A 14281-nucleotide genomic window follows, 5' to 3' on the forward strand; every position below is an offset into this window, starting at 1 on the left:
CAGGCTAAAAAGACTACAGTTAAGTTATGATCTGTCAGAGGGTCTTTCTTGTTAAGCCAACTCCAGCATTAGCCACTAACTTTCAGAGGGTGAATAAATCCAGCTCAGGCAATTTGGTTCTCAAAAATGTTAAAGGCAGGACTTGTGGTGACAATCTCAATAGTTTCTGGGTTTAAAAACACTAATTTATGTCCATCAGCACATCACATTAAAACATGTTCAGCCAACTGATTTCCCACACACACATAATCCAGGCCAAAATAAAAACTGTCAGTATTTCCCATGTCCATAAAAACACTTACCACCTACATAATAATACGAAGGGGGTTTCATGAGGCAGAGAAGTCCTGCATTAGAAACGCACTGCAGATATCACAAAAAAAAAATCACATAACAAGTATAACAATAGTCCCCTGCACACTCAAGGACACTCGTCTGTAAAAAAATAGAAACCTGAGCTGTGAATAGTCAGAAGGGAAACATGTGGAGACTGATGCATTTGAGCGCAGTGCGGAGCTGCTGCTGCTGCTGCCATTGTGTTCAAACATGTCAGAGAACAAGATGTACCGACCGTGGAGGCGGTGGGCGTTACCCTCCCCCCCCTTCTGTTTGACTGACGTGTGCTTACGGCCAATCGGAGCGCAGAATCGCGCCGAACGCGACAGGAAATACGCGACGCTGCCACGTGGTGGGTTTATATAGGGTCAAGCGGAAGCGTTTAGGCGCCATTTCACTGCGGAGCTGCTCAGTGGCGTCTCGGTGCAAGTGCAGCGTCGACGGCGGTGGAGAAAATTGGATTTGTAACAACACTCCGCCTTCGAGCCCGATGGAAGCGGCCGTCAACCCGCCTCACGACAGGTAAAGTCCGCGGTGATACCCGTCGATGCCTGATTACACGGAGGAGATTTAACTGATTTAACGTCAACTGTCATCATTTAGTGGACGTTAGCTGCGTTCTGTTGCAGTTAGCCTCCCCATAACAACGCTAGCTTGTCAGCGCACGGTCGCCTGAAGACACGGCACTGGTGTAGCTAGCTCGTACAGCGGCACTTTATCCCAATCGTGACTTGCTTATTACTACATTGTAGGCACACTTTGCAGACTCGCCCCTTTTTATTTTAGCTTTTTGGTTTCCACTCGTGAGCTGGCACAAAAGGAGGCGGACGAGCTGCAGCCCCACCGGCAGCTCCCCGCCGGCTTTCTGTCAGTCAAGTCGGGTCATTCATCGCCCAGGCACCCCTGCTAGTGCTAATCTCGCTAGTTTGTGTGTGACTATCATGTGAGATAACTGGTAATAACGCACCGTGTCCAATACGCTTCTAACGCAAGCAGCGGTTGCTTATAAAACATGCAGCAGCCTCAAATGAACCATTACATTTGTCATGCATTGTTGCAGTCCAGTGACGCTAGCTAGCTCTCTGTTAGCTTCCGCCTCGCAGCTGGACACACGTCTGTAACCTATGCTGAGGCAAAAATGACTGACAGGGGACCGACTGACAGGTTAATTGTTATATCTTTTCTTAGTCAGGGAAAGAGTTGGTGCTTTTTATTTTGTCGACAGCAAAAATTGCCGTCCGTCATTCGTTCCTGTCATTGTGCGGCAGTGTTTACAAACAGTGAGGGCGGGGCGTCCAAACCACGCGATCACCAGCTGTTGGATCGTAAAGCCAAACTCTCACCGTCCCTCCATTGTTTTTATTAATTGATACAGATAGTTTGCAGGCTGATTGTTACAGTCTTGATGCCTTTCAGTAGAAGCAGAATTTGATTGAATCCAGCGATGAAACACCACATCCTTAATTGTCATACATTTCTTACTAGAAAGTAATTAAACAGTAACGTTAGATCATAGGGGAAGGGAAGTGTAGGATTAACCCCTAAGTGTCAGGGTTATTCTCATATGTTATGACATAATAGACTGTACTTTTGACAAAGGTTGCATATTTTATTGGACATGATACATTCATAAATCTGTAGAAGACTCTTTTCTCAAGTATTGTAATGACTATAAACGTTTCCAGTGCGAAACATCTATAATTTTAACATTGTCAGATGTGTTTTTTGACAGTGCTCTTTTATATGGGCACGCTGTGGACATGTCTGTTCGACACACCATTGGTTGAAAAGGCTGTTTTTGTACCCTCAATTTTTAAAATTAATTTAGTTAATGTCCTAAAACTAGCTTTACTAAAAGTGTGAACTAACGCATGCGAAGAAATGTGTTTTGATGTGCCATTATGCATTTTTTTCTACATGCATAAAAATCCATACCATATGAGTAGATAGATATCCATAGTAAATACACCATAAACATCCACTCTGACCTCTTACGATCCCCACCATTACATTGCCCGCATATAATGAAGATCCTTTAAAAATTTATTTATTTATTTCCGAACCCCTTTTCAGGCCAAAGTGATGTCCTTGAGCATGTAGATACATTTGTGATTTAGTCACATTAGTGAGGTGGGTCTATGGTCTGTGTGTAAGCAGACTGAGGAAACTTATGTTTTATCTACACTGTGTTTAAGTTTCTGAATTAGTAGTTTATTGGACATACGTGCACTGGAAGATTTCATCCAGTAAGGCCCATGATAAAAACAAAGATTAATATATATAGTGTTCTGTGTGCTACAGGTGCATCGTTACAGTGATCAAGATATTGAGGGCATTTCCAATAAGAGATCTCAAAACTTCTTAAGTTATATTTAACTTTTAATTTCAATTCATTTATAAGATAAATACCTCAAAAAGTGAAAATGCAAGTGCTCTAATATGTTTGACCGGAAGTTTGCACTGTAATGTGTTCAGTGCACAATCGCTTGAACACTAATGTGGTTCAGCTCTTCTTTGTGTTGCTGTAATGATTCTAACTGATGTAGAAAATCAGCTCACAGGCTTTGCCACAGTTAGTGTGTCAGTGGGGCAGCAGTGTGTCCATAAGTCTGTGGTGAGATTTAACTTCTTCTAAATCTGGTTCATGTGCTCTGCTTAGAGGGTGTGAAACAGGGATGATGGGGTTGAATGGGCGGTCGGCCTCATCTGACTACATGGAGAGAGAAACTTCTCAGGTCTATATATATATATATATATATATATATATATATATATATATATATATATATATATATATATATATATATATATATATATATATATATATATATATATATATATGTGGTGTGTGTATTTGTGATGAGCCACAGCTGAGACTGAAGATGCCAGTGAATCGTAGAGCTTTCTGGGATCTGCAAATCTTTCTCTTAAATTTGTTTATTCCTATTCGATAATGTGTCCTTTACATTAACTCAATAGAAACTTTACTAGCAGCTGTACTGCCCAGCATGAACCAACTCCAATTGACAGGAGTATTCCTGACATTCGTCCCTTCTTCAATGGAAAGAAACCAGAGGTCACGGATACCATACAGAAAAGAGCAGTGTTGGGATTTGAAGTGAACATGTCCATGCTTTTAAGGCCCTGTTTTTAAGCACATTTTAAGTTTTAATTATTTATCTTTCGTGTCATAGGTTTGTTTATTAATTATGACATTTTCTTTTCGATAAATATTGAATTTGAAAGCACAAATTGGTTTTCGACCCTTTTCCTGTTCAACGTTATTATTTGTTGAGGTTGAGCAGCCGCCTTGTGCATCGTTTCAACGTACAAAAACAATTCATACGAGCTGATTACAACAGAAGAGTGACTGTAAACCAGCTGTATGGAATCAAACCCTCTTGTTGAGAATAGTGGACAGTTAGTGGTTTATTTTAAATATCATGACCCTAAGTCATTGGATTCAACTTCCAATTTCAGGCATAGATACAGTGCTAGTATTTTCCCACTGTTAAAAAAAGCCAATTTAAATATTTATGAGGAGCTAAATGCAATAATATATCACATAGATTTTGGGTCTCCCCGCCTTTCTATAAGTGAATGTTTTTTTAACTGGTGAGGACCCATGCAATGGCGCTTCCCATGACTGCGCTAAAAGTAGCAGCATATTGAGTCCTAGTTCCCTAGATGACAGTAAGCTGACTGGCAGGGCAGAGCCATAGCTTCACTGGTCATATGTCACATGAATGAAGCATGTATAGGCTGCACTTTATGACATTGGCAGTTTTTTCACGAGTGCATGCATTAGTGGGAATTGAGAGCAGATGGATGAGTCGATGGCTGCATCAATAAAGGCAAAGGTCATAGAGCAACGCATTCAACTTAGAAGTGCAATTTCCTTCACTAGAAGCTCTCTCTGTGACCTTGTGTGTCTTTGTATTCTCACACAAAAACCAGTTCACCATTCTCCATTTTCTTGTTTTATTTAATCACATACTTGATATCTTTTAATTGATACTTTGAGTCTCAACACATTTGTTCTGAGGCAGCAGTTCTGTCCCTGTAGTTCTTTTTCCTCATCTGATAAAAAATATTTCCTTTTTTATCTTTTTCCCATCCTCTTTCTCCTCCAGCTCTCTGGTCGGGTTGTCCAGTGGCGGGATGGACCAACACAGCAGTTCGGGCAAACGCATTCGCAAGCCCTCCTTACTATACGAGGACTTTGAGAGCCCATCCCTGCCGCACATGATGCCCCAGGGGCCTCCTGCCCCGCCACAGCCCCCAGTGAAGGATCCCAACCGACCAGGCCGCATGACCAACCAGCTACAGTTTCTCCAGAGGACCCTGATGAAGTCTCTGTGGAGGCATAGCTTTGCCTGGCCTTTCTACGAGCCTGTGGATGCCTATAGGCTCAACCTACCGGTGAGCTTCAACTGGGAGATTTTCACTTTCTATTTTCATTTTAATTTTGTTGAGTAATTCTGCAACTCATGGTGGTGGCTAGGCTCAGATGTCAAAAAGTAAAAACCCTTTACTGGATGCTCCTTTTTGTTAAACTTAATTTGCACTGTTCAACATGCTCCAGAAATTGTGGTTTTATGCTCTCTATCATGTTGTCTTTTTCAGGATTACCACAAAATTATCAAACAACCCATGGACATGGGGACCATCAAAAAACGTCTTGAGAACAACTTCTACCGCAGTGCAAGTGAGTGCATACAGGACTTCAACACGATGTTCACAAACTGCTACATCTACAACAAGGTAGGTTAAAAGGTAATAAACATCTCAATCCATCGTGTCTTTGTCTTCTGTAATTCCTCTTTTACACTACTTCAATAAGACAGCCTCACTCTGCTGATTACATTTAATATTAGGTGGACCTTGTTCACAGTTTTTTTGTTTTAACTGACCCCACAAAACCATTAGTTTGTATAGATGATTCCAGTGCAGACCAAGGAATTTTCTCAACATTGTGAGATGGTGCAATTTTAAACCTTTCCTTCATTTCCCATGAGAAGAGGTTCATCTAACACTTTGTAAACAGAAACTTGTTGGGGATCCTTTTCTTTCTTGTGCAAAAGGATGTGTGCTGACCTGCACATACTGTACATGTGCTAAAGCAAAACTTGTGAGGCAAAAGAGAAAATGAAAATATCAAGTTGACAAGGGAACAAACGGCCAACCGTATCTAACAGTTGAGAAACATGGTGCTGCATCTGGAAAATTTAGTGTTGATCCATTATCGTGTTACTATATTACAAATCCGACAGCTGCTCTGGAGAGACATCAGAGATGCTTACAATGATCATGTCACAGATTACATGATTGTTTTTTATCCTGCAACAACCACATCTTCCATTAGGCTTTGACAGGTTTTCTACATAAAGTGTCTTGGCTCAGGGTTTCTAATTCCTGGAGATGCCCAAAAGATTATTTTCACCATCAGTTTCATCCATTTATCACTATTTTTACTTTTATTTGCATTTTATTATTGCTTATTTGCAGTGTACTAATGTTTTTCTAATTTGCTTTCTTGGCTAGCCGACGGACGACATTGTGCTGATGGCTCAGTCTTTAGAGAAGATCTTCCTCCAGAAGGTGGCCCAGATGCCCGAGGATGAAGTTGAGCTGCCTCCTCCAGCTCCTCGAAGCAAAAACAGCAGGGGAAGAGGTCGGAAATCTTGTGAGTTTTTGACAAAGTTGTTGAACAGTTGTTTTTTTTTAGTTCACTAATAGAATTAACAGAAACCTTTTTGTTAACTACAACTACAAAATTTGGACATGTTTTCAGTCTCATACCTGCATCTGGTATTGGAAGGTCTTCCTGTTGCAGAATTGTATCATGTAAAATTAGCATACATGATAAAAGTCTTGCTGAAAAGCCACTCTGCTCCAGTGATAATAGGCTTCTTTCAGATGATTCAGACTTTTATCACCTTTCATTCTATATCTGAGTTCTGTTACTAAAGTTGAATATACTGTATCTCTCAGCATCGAGGGCTCAGCAGGTGCCAGCGGTGTCCCAGTCAGCCTACTCCCCATCTTCCTCAGATACTGGGGAGTCCATGCTGGCCAACTCCCCCCAGACTGTGCTGACCAAAAGCCTGCCTCCGGCCAATATCATGGGCCTGCCACCTACACAGCCCACAACCAAGGTACATACAAAAAACATAATAATATTGTCTGCAAAATATTAAAATACATGTATTGTAAAAGGCAGAAGTGATATATATGAATGCTTAATTTAAAGAAAGATTGCAAAATATTGTGTACATTCAGAAAATAATCTAGCATTAGAGGGATTGGAATAAAGCCATAGTATTCTGGTCATAGTGATTTCCAACCTCTTTAATTCTAGAAAAAAGGTGTAAAACGTAAGGCAGACACCACCACACCCTCCACCATGGGCCTATCTGTGGGAATGTCAGGACCAACGCACATGGTGGGCTTGGGGAAAGGAGGCCATGGAGGCCATGGAAGCCATGGAGGCCACGGCGGCCACGGGGGACATGGAGGCCACGGTGGCCATGGGGGCCACGGGGGACACGGGGGACACGGGGGCCAAGTCCATGATACCTCCATGCACTCCATCTCCTCCATGGGCAGCATGAGCTTGGAGACTCCACCTGGGATGGGGCTGGTCAGGAGCCCCGGAGGTCCCGTCCTGCTCCAGCCGATGATGGCGAACGCTGGGCGCAGAGTGGGCAGCGGACGCCCCATTAAACCCCCCAAGAAGGACTTACCTGATTCGGTTCAGCCGCAGCCCTCAAGGAAGGGCAAACTGAGCCCTCAGCTGAGGTACTGCAGCGGGCTGCTGAAGGAAATGTTGTCAAAGAAACATGCTGCTTACGCCTGGCCTTTCTACACACCTGTGGACGCAGCTGCACTGGGACTCCATGACTATCATGACATCATTAAGTGTCCCATGGACCTCAGCACCATCAAGGTGACTTGTCAGATGTTTTTAACGCATGAAACGAGTAATACTGATTACATAGTAAAATGATGTTGTATTAGATCTCTTAATGTTAAAATGTGCTTTATAAAATGTAACATACTGATAACGGACAAGGATACAAGCGTGGGCTAAAAATCTGTATTATTAGTGATAGAAAGTAACTAAGTACATTTTCTCAAGTACTGTACTTAAGTACTTGAGTACTTGATTTCTGATACTCTGTACTTTCACTCAACTCATTTTGAAAGCAAATATGCTTTTTACACACTAAATTCATTGGATAACTTTAGTTACTAGTTATTTGCAGATTACTTTTACATGCTGCATCAGAGCCAAAGTAGCACATTTTCTAAAAGATTATTTTTGGGCTTATTGTCACGATTATTTGACAGTACAGCTCAAGATAAACAGGAAAAGGGAAGGGGGAGAGAGAAAGACAGCAAAGGGCCTCGGGTGCGAGTTACTTTTACTTCAGTATGACTTTTGGGTACTTTTCATAACACTCTTTATCATACTGTAATTGGAAATCATTGCTTATCAAGACGTATAAAAACACTGATAAAATCTGAAGAAAATTCTTAAACATCCGATTTGAAGCACTAATTTTGTTTCTTCCTAACTCTTCATCAGAGGAAGATGGACTGTCGTGAATACAGGGACGCCCAACAGTTTGCTAGTGACGTCAGACTCATGTTCTCCAACTGCTACAAGTACAACCCACCGGACCATGATGTTGTGGGCATGGCACGGAAGCTGCAGGTGAGCCTAAACATCTAATTCTACTTTTTAAATAATTAGACTGAAACGAAAGTCCCTTCCCTCTTTCTCACTGTTTGATTTTGGCTTCTTTTTGGTACTCCAGGATGTGTTTGAGTTTCGTTTTGCCAAGATGCCAGATGAACCACACATGGATCACACAGCCATGTCGATGAGTGGCCATCCGACATCCTCGTCCTCCTCTTCTTCCTCCTCCTCGTCCTCATCCTCCTCCACCTCCGAGAGTGAGCCCAGCAGTGAGAGTGAAGAGAGCGAAAGCAGCCCCAACTCGGACAGCGAGGAAGAGCGAGCACATCGCTTGGCTGAGTTGCAGGACCAGGTGTGCACACAAGTAAGACCAGTACTATTTATTTATCCAGGGGTCGTTTTTCATTATTTTGGCATATTTCATGTGGGAACAAAAACTGTTTTCACAATGATGAATTTCTCAAATTTACCCTCCTAAACAGCTCCGAGCCATGCATGAGCAGCTGGCTGCCCTCTCCCAAGGCCCCATCGTCAAGCCCAAGAAGAAGAAAGAGAAAAAGGACAAAAAGGAAAAGAAGAAAAAGAAGAAGGTGGAGAAGCGACCTCGGGTTGTAAGAAGCAGAGCTGGCTCTGAGGAATGGAAAATGCCCGGCAAGATACTGAAAACCAAGTCTGCCAGAGCAGGCGCCCCCCAGCCTAAAAAAAGCCAGGGGAAGAAGAGTAACAAGACCAGCAAGTTAGTAGTGAATAATTATTTTTTACAGTTTAAAGCGTCTCAATATACAGTAAAATAAACTTAGTCTTGTATCTTTATTTACCTATATTTAGCAAATTGATAATGATTGGCTTTTGTCCCGACTGTATCGCTTCCGCTTGACTCCGCAGGGCTGCAAAGAAGCCGTTCTACCCACCGGTGGCCCCCTCCATGCTGCCGCACTACGACTCGGAGGAAGAGGAGGAGATCGTGCCAATGTCGTACGATGAGAAGCGCCAGCTGAGCCTTGACATCAACAAGCTACCAGGAGAGAAGCTGGGTCGTGTGGTGCACATCATTCAGTCCAGGGAGCCTTCACTGAGGGACACTAACCCGGAGGAGATCGAGATTGACTTCGAGACTCTCAAGCCATCGACACTGAAAGAGCTGGAGCGCTACGTCATGACCTGTCTGAGGAAGAAGCCCCGGAAGCCTTACGCTGATCTAGGTGAATGAAACGTCCACCAAGCAAATACCAGCATATTTTGGTTTAATAACATCTGACTGCATTTACTTAACAAGTCACAATATAATCATAGTATTAAACCAAATTGTCATGTGATATAATTTTCTTAGCCAGTTAAGGCACATGACTTTGGTACTATACCCACTTCTTTATTCATCTCTCTCCCCTCTGTGTGTCTCAACGACTGAAGGGCTAGTTTTCCTTCTGGATAAAGTCCTTCAGGTCAATACAGTGGTGTAGGAAAGTGATGATGATTTTGCTACATTAGAATATACAGTTTGGCAACACATTGCATTTGATCGGTGACATGTCATGCAAATTTGATTCATGTCTTGAAGCCACTTTAATAACTCTACTAGCTACACATATAAAGAGCCAATGGTAAATTTTATTAGCCATGTTTTTTGGAAAAACTTGGTAGACAGTCAAGTCTGCGACTCAGGGAGCCAGACTGCAGAATGAAGGTACAGCTCTTTTCGGTTCAGCTAAATAGAACTAATGTGGAGAGTGAGTATTTGGTCATCGGGGTATCACATGGTCACATCCCATTACTTATGTTTGATTGAATTTGGACCAAGCTACCTCAAGTAATTCCTGGGAGAAAGCCCTGATGTTCCAAGACCACTCCACTCCCAACAATACTAACTGCAGCTCACTTAGCCCTCCTTCAGTCCAAAGAAGATGCTTTTAGGTGGCAGCGGTGCAGGCTGAAAAAAAAGAATCAACTTTTGTAGAAACATAAACCTGATGTGAAGCTGCAGTGGCCAATCACATAACTGGCGACTGTTCCTAATAATGGAAGTTTCTTATGTTTCCTTATAAGTGCTTGTTGACATGATATGCACAAACATTCAGAGGTCCGCCAAATTCCTCCAGTATGAGTGAATATCTATGAGTTAGGGACAAAATGAAACATCTGATGATGTCATCTTGGGCTTAGGGAAACACTCATCATCGACTTTTTTCATCACTTCTGACATTTTATAGAACAAACAGCTAATCAAGTAATCATGAAATAACAGATTAATCGTCAATGAGAAATAATTGTTAGTTGCAGCCCTAATTGTGCTGCCAGGGGACTGCACCAGCAGGGGGGGGGGGGATAATCTGCAAACTTGTTGCAGCTGGATAAAGGCAGAGATCACAGACCAAACAATGATACTCTGCCAGTAGTGTCCTCCCACACCGCCCCTCAACTCTGCACTATTCGCTTCAATGCCTGATTTGGTCTGAATATGGTCTTGCACACACCTCACTGCATTACCATGTGGACTCCAGGTCTGTAACATATTTTGTCATCTTCTCGTGTACAGCGGGAAAGAAAGGCAGCGTTGGCAAGTCTAAAGAGGAGCTGACTCTGGAAAAGAGGAGGGAGCTGGAGAGGAGGCTGCAAGATGTCAGCGGGCAACTCAATTCTGTCAAAAAACCTACGAAACCTAAGGGTGAGCTCATGTGCACCACATGCACCTTTTTTTAATTTGTTTAAGTTAGCAATTTCTTGTTTTTCCCAGAGTACATTAACAGTTCTTTCTTTTCTCCTGTCTCCCTAAAACTTTTTGTTCTGTCCACAGTGGAGAAGCCCAGCGCTGTAGAGACTCACGCCCAGCCGGCACGCCTCAGTGGCAGCAGCTCCAGCTCTGACTCATCCTCCTCCTCATCTTCTTCCTCGTCCTCAGACACCAGTGATTCAGACTCTGGTTGAGATCCTTAGCGCTGGCTAAGAGAGAAAGCACTAATAACTCAGGGACTTGGGCTGGCCCAGGACACAACACACCCTGAAACAGAAGTGGGCTGAGATATTAGACACCATGGCGAAAAAACACTCCAAGTGGACTAAAATGTTTTGAATGTGGGACTGAGGGATGTGAAACCTCTGTGGATAATCGTAGAACCCAAACACTAAATGCCTTGGTTTCCCCTTCCTTTCCTTTGTAAATACTTGTAAAAATGTATGTTTCTTTTATAAAGAAGAATTTTATGGTGATCCCCCAAAGAGGGAAGCGGAGTAATAAAAAAAAAAAGAAAGGATGTGGACGACGGGCCTTACTCCAGATCTGCTTTGGCTGGCCTTACGCTGTGTCCTCTGGTGAGGGAATGGAAGAGTGTTTATTTATTTGTTTTCTTCACACACATCTTTCCTCAAACATTACTGGAATTTGAACCAGCAACCTTTTGGTCACAAGCCTCGCTTTTTCTAACATCTGGCCTTTTTTCACGCTTCATTTTAGTTCATCCCCCTTAGACTCCGCCTTAATCATCCAGATTGTTAATAACAAAAAAATACAATATTGTTAATGAGCGCTGAGAGTCCTTGTCGCGTTCACAGGTCTGCCATTTTCAGGTCAAAATGTAAACTTGGTTGCACTTTGATTTCTGGATCATTTCTGTTTTACATCCTGTAGTTCTTGTTTTTTGAAAACAAAGTGGGTTTAAGCAGTAGTACAGTACCAGAAACGCTTTAGAAAGTTTGCATTTCAGTAAAACACACTCATTCAGTTTGTATTGATTTTAAAGGCAGCACTTTTCTCCTAAAAGTCCACCGGCCATTTCAAGATGGACTAGTCTTATAAATATAACACTTATCGAAGTAATGTCTTCAGTAGTTTGAGGTCAGGTCTTACTGTTCAGCTTTGATATTGTTCTCAACATCTCAACACGTGTGCATCTATTTCTCAATAGCTGAACACAGGCCACTGAATGTTATCCAGTTATAGTGCAGGTTTCTAACTTCCACATGAATCTGCTTAACATGTGAAGTATTGCATTAGTTTATCGAAGATATCTGTAGCACTTGAAAGCTCCGTGAAGGCTTCTTAAAGAAATCTTTTGGCTGCTCGGCACTTAGCGGAACAGATTTGTTGATTGAATAAACCGAAGCTGAATAACACTACAAGTGAATAAAGATGAATCTTTATTTAGACACAAAGAGACAGTCCTCATAGTCCATGCATAGTTGAAGCTGTTGTTGAATGTTCAGTGAAAGAATATATGCTTATGTATATACTTAAACTGTATTTGCTGTTGCACAAACTATTGTATTTCTGCTGTTCAGTCTTTTTTTTTTCTCAGTTATCTTGTTTACTTTCCTGTTTTTTACCTGCTGTTATTTCTCATTCCACTTAACTGTCTTTGTTGTTTCCTGAAGAGCGTTCACATGAGCATTGCTGCCTCCGGTCAACAAGCAGGTTGTTGCCTCTCAGAAGCATACCTTTTCATTTGACAAGTGTGTTTATTAAAATATTCTCTTCTGTAGAAAGAGTTTTGAGTCTTGTGTGGCTGTCTGGGATCAGTGGGAATGTGTTATTAATGTATACTTTAAAACTTTGAATGCAGCGCTGAGCTCAGTCTGCTTGCCTTTTGACACATTTTTAATAATCCATTCACTGTTTAAATCATTTATCAAGCAGAAACGTCTCTCGCATGTCAAGATTTGAAGCTTTTTTTGTTTTTATCAATAATACTTTTATTTAGTTTTAACGAGCAACTAGAAGACATGTTTTTCCTCACCATTTTGCCTATTTTTATTTAAGTTTTATAGACTAACCAACTAATTAATGAACAAAGAAAATCAGCAGATATTCAAGATAAAGACAAGTATTTCCTTTAAACTTATTGAGCATTAATGGAAGGAGCACAAATGACCCCTCATTTTTGTGAATTTGTTCTTTTAGGTACTCGATTGCGATACACTATATTAAATTTGCTTCATTAACTGATGTGTGATTGGACATAAGATTTATAGGGCATTACATATCTTTAAAAATACAAAATAATCGCTGTGAACCTGGTATTTTACAGCAATGTTATGTAAAAAGTGGCATTTTGTGCGTTTTGGCACCCCCCACAGTGCAACACCACTTTCGTAAATACAAATCCCAGCTTTTAAATAATTTATATCTTTGCATGTATGTGATTTTAAGGTAAAAAAGTTACACAATGTTCCTTTAATAGGGCATTTTGCAGCTTTAAAAACAAGATAATTGCTGCAACATTGGTATTTTAAGTAAAACACATGTTCAACTTGTTTTCATATTGTGGCTATGATCTTCATCCAGTAGGTGGCAGCAGTGACTCATGTTAAACTCTGAGTTACAGCTTTCTCCAGGGTTTTAAAGGTGAAAACAGTAAAGTTGTCAGTGAGATACAAGCAGTGATTGGTTTGTGTTTTTAAGGAAGTCACCTCAGCATGTGTTTCCAGTAGTTTTCTTGTTTGGTAGGACAAACTGCAGGCAGCAAAACCTGTTCAGTTCGGTGATTGTTGTATCTGAAATGCAACATGGCGAAGAATCTGTTGCCAGTTCTGCTGGTTATTTGTCTACTACAATGCAGTCAGGGTAAGTCTTTGTGTGAGTGTATTATTCATGACTGTAAGAGTTCTTGTTTTCATGTATGCAAAGGCTCAATCAAAATGCAGAATATGATGAAAAGAGGCGGTATGTTGTGAAAAAACTGATGAAAACTTTGGTCATTCAAGACTTACCTTTACAATTCGATCAGCCACGCACTATAACCAGTTTGTAAAAGACAATTTTCCTCCATTTAGCAACTGCCTTTTTAGGTCAGCTACTTTTTTACAATACAAATCATCATGCTTGGTTCACTGCCAGTGTGGCTGATGGAGCCAAAATCAGCCAAACATTTTGGTAGCAGTTTGGTGGATGTCCAGTGTTAATTCTCCACAGCACAGACACGAGATTCACTTAACTTTGAACAACTCGACTGCTCACTGCAAACACCATTCTGTCATGTCATGTGCTTTGAATCTCTCTGCAGGTAAACACTTGCTTCGCTTTATCACCTTCTGTCAATGGAACGTGACGGGAGACGGCCAGGATGATATTGAATTTGATGGTGATCAGCTCCTGTACGTTGACCCTGTCACCTATCAGGCAGTCCAACGTCTGCCCGAGTTTGCAGAGCAGTGGACTCCAGATCCTGGACTCCGTGAGGACGCATACGTGTCCCTTGGTACCTGCCACTACAACATCCCAAATTGCATGAAGAGAGAAAATAATACCCC

The 14281-nt window shown here is 41.6% G+C and overlaps 1 protein-coding gene across 2 annotated transcripts; it reads left to right on the forward strand.

The window, feature by feature from the left end:
* The first annotated feature begins 743 nt into the window (after positions 1 to 743).
* brd2b (bromodomain containing 2b) lies at positions 744 to 12519 on the forward strand. Of its 2 annotated transcripts, none has more exons than XM_073485956.1 (12): positions 744 to 858; positions 4470 to 4758; positions 4963 to 5100; positions 5881 to 6022; positions 6331 to 6494; positions 6698 to 7285; positions 7928 to 8056; positions 8160 to 8405; positions 8524 to 8777; positions 8927 to 9243; positions 10575 to 10703; positions 10833 to 12519. In XM_073485956.1, the coding sequence occupies exons 1-12, from the start codon at positions 827 to 829 to the stop codon at positions 10961 to 10963; spliced, it is 2559 nt and encodes an 852-aa protein (XP_073342057.1). In that variant the 5' UTR covers positions 744 to 826; the 3' UTR covers positions 10964 to 12519. The 2 variants fall into 2 exon arrangements, with proteins under 2 accessions (XP_073342057.1, XP_073342058.1); XM_073485957.1 differs by having other exon boundaries at positions 5881 to 6010.
* Positions 12520 to 14281: the final 1762 nt, after the last annotated feature.

This window comes from Pagrus major, chromosome 17, assembly GCF_040436345.1.
Source record: "Pagrus major chromosome 17, Pma_NU_1.0".
Lineage (NCBI taxonomy): Eukaryota > Metazoa > Chordata > Actinopteri > Spariformes > Sparidae > Pagrus > Pagrus major.

What these genes read in the sequence shown, in the direction of transcription:
- brd2b (XM_073485956.1), top strand. Translation starts at nt 827, where the DNA reads ATGGAAGCGGCCGTCAACCCGCCTCACGACAG. An exon ending in ACTGCTACATCTACAACAAG is followed by an intron (nt 5,101 to 5,880) that starts GTAGGTTAAAAG and finishes TTTCTTGGCTAG; the next exon opens with CCGACGGACGACATTGTGCT. An exon ending in GCATGGCACGGAAGCTGCAG is followed by an intron (nt 8,057 to 8,159) that starts GTGAGCCTAAAC and finishes TTGGTACTCCAG; the next exon opens with GATGTGTTTGAGTTTCGTTT.